Consider the following 13,919-nt stretch of genomic DNA (forward strand, 5'->3'; position numbering starts at 1 on the left):
TGAGATTAAAATATTTTTAATATACTAACGTCCTTAAAGAAGTATTTATAGGTTTTCAATAAAAAAAAACGCTAGAGAGTAACACTTAAAAAACAATGTGGCTATAGTTCTCTAAAGCAATAAATATTTTATACAATGTTGCCATATATGATGACAACAAATTGGAGTTGCCAATATACATATGTGAAGTAAATAACAAACAAATAAAGTTGCCATATGGCTTATTTAAAAAGGTAGCTATAGAAAAGGTTGCCATAGTGTTTACATAGCAACAAATTACTTAACCAATAAATTGAAAAAAATTATAATGAAACCCATGGAAAATTCAGTTCTTTGGTTCGGCATTTTCGGTACTTTTTCTAACTTACAAAGTTTTAAAATATACTAATCAATAAACTAGTCTACTATAAAGGCTAGTCTAAAGTATAGTCTGATGTCATGTCAAAAGTCTAGTCGAAAGTCTAGTCTAACGGCTTGTCTAAAGTCTAGTCTATAGTCTAGTCTATAGTCTAGTCTGTAGTCTAGTCAATAGTCTAGTCTATAGTCTAGTCTATAGTCTAGACTATAGTCTAGTCTATAGTCTACTCTATAGTCTAGTCTATAGTCTAGTCTATAGTCTAGTCTATAGTCTAGTCTACAATCTACTCTATAGTCTAGTCTATAGTCTAGTCTATAGTCTAGTCTATAGACTAGTCTATAGTTTAGTCTATATTCTAGTCTATAGTCTAGTCTATAGTCTAGTCTATAGTCTAGTCTATAGTCTAGTCTATAGTCTAGTCTATAGTCTAGTCTATAGTCTAGTCTATAGTCTAGTCTATAGTCTAGTCTATAGTCTAGTCTATAGTCTAGTCTATAGTCTAGTCTATAGTCTAGTCTATAGTCTAGTCTATAGTCTAGTCTATAGTCTAGTCTATAGTCTAGTCTATAGTCTAGTCTATAGTCTAGTCTATAGTCTAGTCTATAGTCTAGTCTATAGTCTAGTCTATAGTCTAGTCTATAGTCTAGTCTATAGTCTAGTCTATAGTCTAGTCTATAGTCTAGTCTATAGTCTAGTCTATAGTCTAGTCTATAGTCTAGTCTATAGTCTAGTCTATAGTCTAGTCTATAGTCTAGTCTATAGTCTAGTCTATAGTCTAGTCTATAGTCTAGTCTATAGTCTAGTCTGTAGTCTAGTCAATAGTCTAGTCTATAGTCTAGTCTATAGTCTAGACTATAGTCTAGTCTATAGTCTACTCTATAGTCTAGTCTATAGTCTAGTCTATAGTCTAGTCTATAGTCTAGTCTATAGTCTAGTCTATAGTCTAGTCTATAGTCTAGTCTATAGTCTAGTCTACAATCTACTCTATAGTCTAGTCTATAGTCTAGTCTATAGTCTAGTCTATAGACTAGTCTATAGTTTAGTCTGTATTCTAGTCTATAGTCTAGTCTAGTCTATAGTCTAGTCAATAGTCTAGTCTATAGTCTAGTCTATAGTCTAGTCTATAGTCTAGTCTATAGTCTAGTCTATAGTCTAGTCTACAGTCTAGTCTATAGTCCAGTCTATAGTCTAGTCTGTAGTCTAGTCTATAGTCTAGTCTGTAGTCTAGACTGTAGTCTAGTCTATAGTCTAGTCTATAGTCTAGTCTATAGTCTAGTCTATAGTCTAGTCTATAGTCTAGTCTATAGTCTAGTCTATAGTCTAGTCTATAGTCTGGTCTATAGTCTAGTCTATAGTCTAGTCTATAGTCTAGTCTATAGTCTAGTCTATAGTCTAGTCTATAGTCTAGTCTATAGTCTAGTCTTATAGTCTAGTCTATAGTCTAGTCTATAGTCTAGTCTATAGTCTAGTCTATAGTCTAGTCTATAGTCTAGTCTACATTCTAGTCTATATTCTAGTCTATAGTCTAGTCTAAAGTCTAGTTTATAGTTTAGTCTATTGTCTAGTCTATAGCCTAGTCTATATTCTAGTCTATAGTCTTCTCTAGAGTCTAGTCTATAGTCTGTTCTATAGACTGTTTTATATTCTATTTCACAGTCAAGTCTAATGTCTAGTCTACATTCTATTCTATAGTATAATATATAATCCAGTCTGTAGTCTACTCTGTAGTCTACTTTATAGTATATTCTATAGTCTAGTCGATAGTCTAAATTTTTATACAGTTTATTCCACAGTCCAGTCTATCTAAAGTCTAGCGTACTTTAAAATAACTTAAAAGTTATAAGTTAGTAGGTTATATTTAAATATTTTAAATTTTCCATGCCTGCTTTTATTTATCACACTACAATAACAACAACAAAAAGACAAATTAAACATAAAAGGAAAACAACCAACACAAGAGATTTATTTCCCTGCACTCATATCCCCACAAAAGAAATTTCCCAACAACTGGCAATACCTTTTTTCCTCAATGCTTGTTCTTCTATTTAAAACTCGTTATATGGCAGCTTTTTTTATTAAGTGGCGTTTTCAGCAACTGGCAACTCCCTAAACAAAAACGAGCTGTCAATTGTGTAAAGTTGGACAAAAAATGTTGTGTGTCGTTTGTTTTTTCGCAGTGTTTTAATAAGTGTGTGGTGTGTTTTCTCTTTTTCTAATAAACTCCCAAGAAATTTTAACTTATTAAACAAACCCTTAAAACAACAAAATTAATTAAAAGAAATTTGTAGCAAAACTACTAAGCCGCTTAAGTGGTTATAAAAAGTGTTTAACAAAAAAATCTTTCCAAAACACCAAAAAAAAAACAAATAAGTGTTAATAATGAGCGATTTGGAAAATGCCAATTCCGTGTTTGATATAAGTGTTAAATTATGTTCTGCCATTGAAAAACATAAATGTCTTTACGATCGCAATTCGGTGCGTAAAAATTCTACGCCAGAATGTGAAAAGGCTTGGCAAGTAGTGGCGAAAGAGTGTAATCAAACCGGTAAGTTAGTTTGCAAATAATTTTTGTTTTAATAAAAATACATTTTTAACTTACCATCACTATTTGTTGATATTTATATTGTTTTTATTTTCACTGTTGTTGTTGCCCTATATTTTTAACAAGAAACACTACACACACACGTTTTGTTTTTGTTTTTTATATTTTTTTTCTTAAACACCACACAATTTGCTTTTATTTTCTTCTACCTGCTTGTTCTTACTGTTTTAGTTCATCGTGTTTACAGTTTGAAATCCATTGCTTTTTAATGAAAGCAGTTGTTCTCTAACTAGAGTATTAATAATAAAGCGCTGAGTTGTATTTGTGTCAACAACAATTGTCAGTTATTTTGAGATATGTTTACAGGGTTGTATTTTTTGTGAACAGACATTTATTTTTACAGCAAAATAGTTGGGAAAATTAAATCTTATAAGAATTAATTTTATGCAAAGGGTTTTTTTGTTAAATAAAATTAAAAATCGTTATAAAACAAAAAGAAAAATATCCAGACTAAAAACTTACTGAACTAATACTTTAACTATAACTGAACTATAATAATACCAAAATTGAACTAAACTGAAGTAGAAGCGAACTATAAAAGAACTTGAACCGAACTAAACTAGAACAGAGATTCTGAAGTTGAACAGATCTAAAACATAACTAGAACAGACCTAGAACAGATATTAACGATTATTGAAAAGACCTAGAAAATAACTAGAACGAAACTAGAACTGAACTAGATCTGAACTAGATCTGAACTAGATCTGAACTAGATCTGAACTAGATCTGAACTAGATCTGAACTAGAACTGAACTAGATCTGAACTAGATCTGAACTAGAACTGAACTAGAACTGAATTAGAACTGAACTGGAACTGAACTAGAACAGAACTAGAACAGAACTAGAACTGAACTAGAACTGAACTAGACTGAACTAGAACAGAACTAGAACTGAACTAGAACTGAACTAGAACTGAACTAGAACTGAACTAGAACTGAACTAGAACTGAACTAGAACTGAACTAGAACAGAACTAGAACTGAACTAGATCTGAACTAGAACTGAACCAGAACTGTACTAGAACTCAACTAGAACAGGACAAAAACTGAACTAGAACTGAACTAAAACTGAAGTAGAACTGAACTTAAATTAAAATAGATAAACTCCTAAGACAGTAAGTACTCTTTATATATACTATGAACTTCTGACTTATGATAATATAATAAAGTGTTATATGTTCGTCTAGAAAAAAGAATATTGTGAAAGTGACTCCTAATACGACCCCCTTTATAATTTAACTATAAATCTAATTTTCAAAAATCTTCTTGACCTAACTTAATATTTTTTGCACTTTTCAATCAGTTGATTATTGTAGAAATCGTTGGAAGAATTTACTGCGAGCTTTTTATCAGGGTGTAAATAGACGTGGTAACCCCTATTATTTGCATGATTATATGAGCTTTCTTTTGGAAGATGAAAAAAAGACAAAATCCAAACGACAACCAGAAGCGGCTTTAAATGATGAAACCAATTCCACTATTACACATGATGAAATAGTCAATGTAGATGATGATGCAGCTGATGAAAGTGATAGTAATACCAATAGTGCTGATGAATCGAATGAAAAACTAGACGGAAACAAGAGCCAAAGGGGTGGAAGTGGTGTTTTTATTGTAGATGAAATCGGTGAAGAAGCTGGTGAGGGTGAAAATCGCGAAAGGCGTTTAAGTTATAAACGTTCATGCAAAAGAGGCTTGGATCCTGAGTTACTGGGTGAATTAGGAGATGAAGATTCACAAGAACCGGAGTCTAAACGTACACGTAAAGTTGTCAAGGAAGGAGGAAAACGTTCGGAGGATAATGATTTAGAGTTGTTGCCTAATAAAAAAGTTGTGGTTAGAATAGATAAAATTAAAATCAACAAACCATTTAGTGATAATAAAAGTGCGCAGGAGTTAGAGGAAATGCGTTCTAAGATGATAAAAGATACAATGAATTCTTCTGAGAGGTTTTTTGTGGAGAAGAAAACCTCGACTCCTAAACCTATTAAAATGGTGGATTGTGGTACTTTTACTGCAGTGGCTACCAGATGTATAGGAACACAGTATGAAGCTTCAATTGATTTTCTGGATTATGATGAAATTTTTATGCAATCAATTAAACAACGTCTTCAGGAAATGAATGCTAGACAAAAAATGAATTTTAAAGCAAAAATTTATCAGTCGTTATTAGAAGTATTCGATGACACTGCCGATTTTCCAGGAACAAATGAGGTACTAAAATTTCCCCATAAAAAACCGCAGGTGGTTAATACCACCACGGGAGAATTAAGATTAATGCGTGAATTGGTTTCTTTGGTGCAGGCAGCCAAAAATACACCTGAAATTATAAATGCTAAAGAAAAAATAAAAACAAATACAGCTTTTACTACGGCTGCCCAACCGGTTCAAGCTCCTACTGCTAGCAAACCCTCTATTAAATTGCCGATGCCTAATAATGCAGACAATAGCTCAAAGGCACAAATATCGCCTCTCTCCCTAAGTCCCTCATTAGATGATGATGATTTTCAATTCTCTTTGGACAATATAGATGATGATGACGACATAGATTTACCACGCACTTGGGAGGAAATAAAAGCTAAACCGTCAGAAACGGCAAAGACTACAGCTACTGCTACACCAACAGTAGAGGAAAATGTTATGGGTTTGCCACGGCGCATTCTGCAAAAAGTTGTAAGAGTTTCAGGCCCTTCTGGCAGTACTATAGTAGCTAGAGATGGCGACAAGAAACGTATTTATCGTATATATCCGAAAGCAATGAATCCAAACCATAACATAACTTCTAGCATAGCTAATAAAAATACCAATATGGGTACGTTTTATGTCACACCAGCTAAGGGACCAGGAGAAACAGTTGTAGTCCCAAACACTAATAAAAATCAAATAACCGTACGTTCGTTCAATACGAATAATAATACTAAATCTCCTGTAACAACTTCTAACGCAGATGTTACAACTTCTGCAAATAGCAACAATCAATCTTCTGTAACTAATTTGGGAAACCAAACAGCATTCAAAAATGTACATCCCGCTAATCGTATACTAAGCTCTACTACTGGTTTATTTAAAACAGTAGCTTCACCAAAACCTCTTACTAATACCATTAATCAAAAACCTACAAATGTACAGACAATCTCCAATTTCCAAAGCTCCACCGTAACTAAAGTCTCAGCAGTGGCCAAAAATCCTATGTTGCCTCCCACTTCAGCTAATCTTGCGGCTAAAAGACAAATAGTACGTAGTCACATTAATGCTCCACAAATGATGCAAAGACGTTATTCCATATGTGGTCCTTTGCCGGTGGAGAAAACCCAAAATACCCCAACTACTACGACAGGCTCTCCCATTACGTCCAAAGGCTCTAATGCACTCAATAACCTACCACAAACTCAGTCTTCAACGTCTTCTTCACTGTCACAAATACAAATCTCACAACCCATCAGCCTTAATACATCAGCCGCTCCCAGCACTAGAACCCAAAAAATTTCCCATATCCAAGCCTTACCAACTCCAAACGTAGGTGACTACTCTACTCCTGTAGCTGATATAAAAATCTCATTTAAAGAATCAGCTGGCAACAAACCTAAAACCCCAACCGAAGAAATACCCATTCTAGAGACCGCCGGCACAGTGGGTGTTGATGTTTTGGATCCATTGTTTGTTAAGCAGTCCCATATTAAATCGGAACCCTCAGATGATTAAACTGAAAGCAACCTATTTATAAACTTTTTTATGTATGTCTTTTGTATATCCTTTTTTTCGTGTTTATATGTATATAATTGCATTACATATTAAAATTAAACCAAGTTTTCAGTAAATAAATATTGAAATTAATTTCAAACCCTGTTAATTATTATCAAAAGAAAAAACAAAGTTCAATTAATCTAAAAAATAAAACAAAATTACTTAACCTTAGTTAGTCAAACATTGTAAATTTAACGAATTTTTTGGATTAAGTGGAACTTTAGTGTTTTATTAAACATGTTGTAAGTTATTTCTTAATGGTAAGTTTTATTAATTTACTAAGTTTACTAACGCGTCAATATATTTCCTCTAACAATTCATTCCTCCAGAACTCTGCTCTTGTATTAAATGTGTATTGGAACGCAGTGCTTCTCCAACTGTATACTCTATTAAAACCGTTAAATATTCAAATTTAAATTTAAAAAGAAAACGTTTGTTTATTATTTAATTGAACCATTTTTACGCTATTGTTTACCAACATTTAATATTTAATTCGTTGTGAGAGAGTGAGAAAGACGAACAGAAAGTATGAGAGCAAAACAGTGTGGTAAATTTAGCTGCATATAAAAAACGCTATAATGTAAAAGCTTAAACAGCAAACTATTGTCTAGAAAATAAATTGAGCTTAAATTTAATCTATAAAGTGGATAGTAGGCAAGTCCCTAGTCCAGTCTAGAGTCTAGTTTATGGCCTAAACTATAGACTATTCTGTAGTCTTGTTTATAGTCTCCTCCGTAAACTAAAATCTAAACAAGTCTAGTATATAATCTACTCTATAGCCCAATCTATTGTCTAGCCTATAGTCTAGTTTATCTTCTAGTTTGTCGTCTATTTTATCGTCTAGTCTATAGTCCAGTCTGAAATCTAGTCTGTAGTCTAGTTTTTTAGTCTAGTCTATGGTTTGATCTATAGTCTAGTCCATAGTGTAATTTATAGTCCAGTCTATAATCTAGATTATTATAAACCACACCCCCCTACTTCCCCACTTCTCGTGGGCCTGCCTATTGGTACATATTAGTCTATAGTCTAGTCTATAGTCTAGTCTATAGTCTAGTCTATAGTCTAGTCTATAGTCTAGTCCATAGTCTAGTCTATAGTCTGGTCTATAGTCTAGTATATAGTCTAGTCTATAGTATAGTATATTGTCTCGTCTAAAGTCACTTCTAGAGTCTAGTCTTTTGTCTAGTATTATAGTCCAGTCTTTACTCTAATCTACATTATATTATATAGTTTGGTTTATAGCCTTGTCTATAATCTACTCAATATTCTGGGCTTTAGTCTAATATATATTCTATTATTTACTCTAATCTATAGTCTAGTTTACAGACTAGTCTATAGTCAAGTCTATAACCTATTCTATAGTAATATATGGTATGCTCTAGTCTATAGTCTGTAAATACTATTTTTTAGTCGAGTTTTTAGTCTAGCCTCTAGTCGATCCTATTGTCAATTCTATAGCCTAGTAACTCATCTTTTGCAATTTTTTAAATCTCCACATTAGCATCACTAATTACTGTTTATATTTTTTCTTCTCTCTTTGTAATCATCTTAAATCGTCTCTCAAACAAATGACCAATTGATCATGCATTTGTTTTTTTTTTTTTTTTTTCTTTTTTTACTGCTGAACAAGCAACATAGACAATATTTTTAGGTTTCTTTTAACATGTTGTTTGCAATAATAGCGCAAACATACACACACACGCACATAAAAACAACATATTAACAACAACATTATAAAATAAAAAAGAAAAGGAAAAAACAATTGAGCAATAACAGCTGCTTTATGACTGAAAAACGATATAAGAAACAAACAAAAAACACACACACACAATTTAAGCAACAACTCAAGCCATCATCATCAACATAAGCAGCAGCAGGTAGTTGCGACAAAATTATAGTTGCTAGAGCTAAAATAACAACAAAAAATACACATTAAAAATAATGGTGGTTTAAACAAGGATTGTTGGTTGCAAAGGGAGAGTGAAAAGGTGGTGGTAGTTTACTTTTCGTTACGCTATTGTTGTTGTTGTTGGTAACAATAGTTGCCTGTTGTTGTTAGATTTATAATAAGGTTTTTCCTTAAAAATATTTGCCAAAAATTAATCTTTTACTTTATTTGTATTGTTTTTGTTGTTATTGTTACTGGTATTTCCGTTAGTCTGTAGTTGTTGTTACATCAACCACAGACATTGTTGTCTGCACTCAGTTTTGTTTTTTTTCTTGCTACACAAAGTTTTCTCTTCTTAATAATGAAGTTAGTAATGATGTTGTCAATAATGAACATTGCTTTATGTTGATATGTGTGTGTGTGTGTTTGTTTGTATGTATATATATATAGTCTAGTGTGTTATTGTGTTGTTGCTGTTGACGATGGTGGTGATTTAAAATTATTATTGTTGTTGTTTTTCTTTTATTATTTCGTATGTACAGCTGCTGTTGTTAGTTGCTTGAAAAATTTTTTTATCGTTGTCGTCGTCGTCATCGTCATCATTACCATCGTTGTTGGTTTCGTTAAAGTCTGTTGCTGTTGTCTGGTCGACTGCCTGCTTGTTCTGGCTGTTTTGCTGTTTGGTTTTGTTTTTTTTTTCAACTACTTGAGCAGCAGTCTATAAAATGTTGGCTGCCTGCTGCTGTTGATGGCGAGTGTGTTTTTGTTGTATTTTTTTCGGTACTGTTGTTGTTATAACTATTTCATGGGTGAATGTGTGATTGTGTATACATCATTATAAAACAATACTGTGGGTCGTTATTGAAGAAAAATAATAGTAGTCTAGTCTAAAGTCTAGTCTATAGTCTAGCCTATGGTCTAATCTATAGTCCAGTCAATAGTCTAGTCTATAGTCTAGTCTATAGTCTATTCTATAGTCTAGTCTATAGTCTATTCTATAGTCTAGTCTATAGTCTATTCTATAGTCTAGTCTATAGTCTATTCTATAGTCTAGTCCATAGTCTATTCTATGTCTATTCTATAGTCTAGTCTATAGTCTATTCTATAGTCTATTCTATAGTCTAGTCTATAGTCTATTCTATAGTCTAGTCTATAGTCTAGTCTACAGTCTAGTCTATAGTCTAGTCTATAGTCTAGTCTATAGTCTAGTCTATAGTCTAGTCTATAGTCTAGTCTATAGTCTAGTCTATAGTCTAGTCTATAGTCTAGTCTATAGTCTAGTCTATAGTCTAGTCTATAGTCTAGTCTATAGTCTAATCTATAGTCTAGTCTATAGTTTAGTCTATAGTCCAGTTTATAGTCTAGTCTAGTCTAGTCTATAGTCTAATCTATAGTCTAATCTATAGTCTAGTCTATAGTCTAGTCTATAGTCCAGTCTATAGTCTAGTCTATAGTTTAGTCTATAGTCTAGTCTATAGTCTAGTCTATAGGCTAGTCTATACACTAATCTATAGTCTAGTCTATAGTCTAGTCTATAATCTAGTCTATAATTTAGACTATAATCCAGTTTATATTCTAGTCTATATTCTAGCGTATACTTTAGTTCAGTATAATTTTTATTAAAAAATTTCATTTCGTCCCACTGTGGAGCATAAGGTTGCTATCGTCACAACAAAAACTACAGCAACACAACAGTAAAACACACGAAATAGAAAAAAAGTAAAATAAAACTGTATACAATAACAAAAGCCCAGCAACGGCGATGACAACAACAACAACACAGTAACAATATCAGACCCAACAAGCAACCACATTTTACATGTTTTCATCATTGCCTGCTGCTGTTTGTTGTTTTTGTTTTTATTATTGCTGATGACGACTACGACATTGTATCGTTTTTATGGGATGGTGGTGTGAGTAAGAATATATATATATATGTGTGTGATTATTTTGTTATTGTATTTCTGCGGTATTCGACCGAAAAAAGAGACGAAAACAAAAAAAAAAAAACACAATAACAACATCACAACTAATAACAATAATAATAACAACAGCAGCAGCACATTGTAGTGTTTTGCTGCCTGGTTTGGTCTGGCATGCCCTGTTCTGTGTATATGCCTGCCTGCCTTGACGATTGTTGTGAAGAAGATGATGATAATGAAGGCGATTTAATGATGATAATGATGTTGTTTGTTTGTTGTACCGAGAGCGAGCAGAGTATGAGCTCTTCAGTCTGTTGTTTGCTGTTCAACGAGAGTGTTTGCAATATTTTTGAAACGCGGCAAAAAATTGTATAAATTTTTTTGAAAACGATAAAAGAAAACAAACTAATAGTTACAACTACAACAATAAAATAAGCAATAAAACTATACAATAGTTGTTGTTGACAACAAAATACTAAATAATAAAATATTTTCGAAACAAAAACTATTGATTTTTTTCCATTGTGCAATCAATTCAGAAAAACAAAATCAACAACATGTCGAGCGATAACAACAAACCCGATCATTATAATATCAATGCCAAAATATGTCGTCTAGTGGAGCAGTATCCCTGTATGTACGATCGTTCTCATCCTCACTACTTGAAGAAAGATGTTGTTGATCAGGCCTGGATTAAAATCTCCAAAGAAATGAATGATTCTAGTAAGTTAAACAAATAATTTATAAGTAAAATATTAAATTAGGAAAACAAAAGTATTGCTACAAAAGTGTTTAGTTACAATTTAGTATATAAATTACTTTAATCATTATTTTGTTGTTCTTCATGGCTTGCTTTCTTTTACAACAAGGGGCAACATTTTGTTTTAAAAATGGTGCGGTAGAGAGAAAGGTGTTTTGTTCTGCTTGTTTTTTTTTTTTTGATACTCGTACATTTGTTTGTGTACTCACTCACTCTTGTACGAGTGTAAGTTTAACTCAAATTGCAGCAACAATACCAACAACAACCACATCACAGAGTTTTACTACAACTACCCTCCATAACGGAGATTTGTTTTGATGTTGTTATTGTGTTTGTTTTTTGGCAAAGTGGTGAAGAGTGTTGCCAAATAAATCTTCTATGAAAAACGCTTGCAGTTAGTTAGCTAGTTAGTTGGTTAATTAGTTAGTTCGTTAGTTAATTAGTTATTTAGTTAGTTAGTAAGTTAGTTAGTTAGTTGGTTAATTAGTTAGTTCGTTAGTTAGTTAATTAGTTAGTTAGTTAAGTAGTTATTTAGTTAGTTAGTTGGTTAATTAGTTAGTTCGTAAGTTAATTAGTTAGTTAATTAGTTAGTTAATTAGTTAGTTAATTAGTTAGTTAGTTAGTTAGTTAGTTAGTTAGTTAGTTAGTTAGTTAATTAGTTAGTTAGTTAGTTAGTTAGTTAATTAGTTAGTTAGTTCGTTAGTTAATAAGTTAGGTAGGTAGTTAGTTTGTTAATTAGTTAGTTAGTTAGTTAGTTAGTTAGTTAGTTAGTTAGTTAGTTAGTTAGTTAGTTAGTTAGTTAGCTAGTTAGTTGGTTGGTTGGTTGGTTGGTTGGTTAGTTAGTTGGTTAGTTAGTTAATTAGTTAGTTAGTTAGTTAGTTACACGAAGGGTCTATTGAACCCGTTGGAAGTCGAACACACCGCCTTTGGACTAAACTTTGGATTAGTGTTAAGTCTATAGTTTAGCTTATGTTAAATCTAGTTCAATATTATCTAAAAATTTAATAACTTTATGAAATTTCTTAAACAAACTACCACTAATGTCAATATTTCCCCATCACTCCTTTAGTTTCCTCCTGCAAGGAACGTTGGCGCAACATACGCACCTCTTATGCACGCTCGATTAATGTCAATAAGATACCAGCCAGTGCCAATCGTACCAAACCCTATTATCTACATGAAGAGCTACAATTTCTCTCCGCACACATAACACCCGGTATTCCAGTATCACGTAGATCAGCATCCAATTCCTATAACGGCACAAATCCCTACTACACTTCACCGCTCAGTGAAAAGGGTGATATACCCAAAGTATCGCTGTGTGATGAATCTATTGATAGTTATGCCGCCGCTATGCAGGAAGATATGGAAGATAAATCTCAATATAATCAAGAGGAACGTAGTAGCAGTGTGGCCAGTGAGGCTACCTCGAAAAATACCCAAGAAATGGAGCAAGATTTACAGCAAATGGAAACGTCAGTGGGACAACAACAGTCTTCGCAATTACAGCAGGCATCACCACAAATGTTGCCAGCGGATGAGCAAGACAATGAAGAACCTGAATTCCATCCACCTGTGGTACAAATTGAAGAAGAAAATACAGAATTGCCCCTGCAAATAAGTAGAAGAGATTCTATTAATTATGCCTGTGCACCGCCCAAAAAGAGATTAAGAGTTAAGGATAATTGCTATGCCTCGGATAATTTTATCGATACCAAGGTAATTATATATTTAAATTAAGAATTCATTTGAAAATAGTTTTATTAATTTTAATCCTTTTTTTATCTTACAGCCCTTGGACTTATTACCTCAACATGACTATGATGGCATTTTCCTGCAAGGTTTATTACCCGAAATGAAAGCCATGGATTTCCGACAAAAGATCATATTCAAAAGACGTATTTATGAGGTCTTGGGAGAAATATTTGATAATTCCTCACAAGCTTCTTCCACCACCAGCACTCACAATCAAATACACTCTAACGTTAATAACCCAACATCCTCCACCTCCTCTTCTGCTGCGTCTCCACTACATGGAGTAAATACCACTGAATTAAATATCTTACGCAGATTAAGTAATCTACTACAAGAACCAACTTCTAATAGTGTCAATAACTCCACTCCCGCCAGATCGGCTAGTATTTCTTCTACCGTGAATTCCTCTCCCGCCACACCTTCCCTTGTTACTGCAGCACCAGTAGCGAAGATAGGAGCTACTACTCGATCATCTGGCAGCATGACCCGTGGACGTTTGGCTAATGTGATGATACCTTCGCAAAATGTCAAAGAAGAACCCGAGGGTAATTGACGATTTTCGAATAGATTGATAGATTTGTTGTAGTAGTTTGAAATTGTGTAAATATGTACATTTTAAGTTTAGTTTTGTAATATTGAATTTCAGAAAAACGGAGAAATAATTTGCAGTCATTAGTTTGTAAGTAATTTGTAATGTTTTTTTTAATAAAATAGTACAATCACTGAAATAAATTTAAGAATTACTTAAGAAATCAAGAAGAGTTTATAAGGATCTAAAGAAACATCTGTATTCAGATCGCAGTTCGTAATTTGACTAACAACTTGCACTTAATAGTTTAGTCTTAACTGGAAGTAATGGAGTATTATGATCATCATTTCAGGCAGTAGTGTG

General features: G+C 32.8%; 2 protein-coding genes across 2 annotated transcripts; both read left to right on the forward strand.

The window, feature by feature from the left end:
- The first annotated feature begins 2,495 nt into the window (after window positions 1-2,495).
- LOC111674538 (mucin-5AC) lies at window positions 2,496-6,799 on the forward strand. Its single transcript, XM_023435165.2, has 2 exons — window positions 2,496-2,903; window positions 4,262-6,799. The coding sequence occupies exons 1-2, from the start codon at window positions 2,738-2,740 to the stop codon at window positions 6,658-6,660; spliced, it is 2,565 nt and encodes an 854-aa protein (XP_023290933.2). The 5' UTR covers window positions 2,496-2,737; the 3' UTR covers window positions 6,661-6,799.
- Window positions 6,800-10,668: 3,869 nt separating this feature from the next.
- Window positions 10,669-13,854, forward strand: LOC111674547. The gene is made up of 3 exons (XM_023435175.2): window positions 10,669-11,235; window positions 12,342-12,991; window positions 13,065-13,854. The coding sequence occupies exons 1-3, from the start codon at window positions 11,070-11,072 to the stop codon at window positions 13,578-13,580; spliced, it is 1,332 nt and encodes a 443-aa protein (XP_023290943.1). The 5' UTR covers window positions 10,669-11,069; the 3' UTR covers window positions 13,581-13,854.
- The last annotated feature ends 65 nt before the right edge of the window (window positions 13,855-13,919 follow it).

Source organism: Lucilia cuprina, chromosome 5, assembly GCF_022045245.1.
Source record: "Lucilia cuprina isolate Lc7/37 chromosome 5, ASM2204524v1, whole genome shotgun sequence".
Classification (NCBI taxonomy): Eukaryota; Metazoa; Arthropoda; class Insecta; order Diptera; family Calliphoridae; genus Lucilia; species Lucilia cuprina.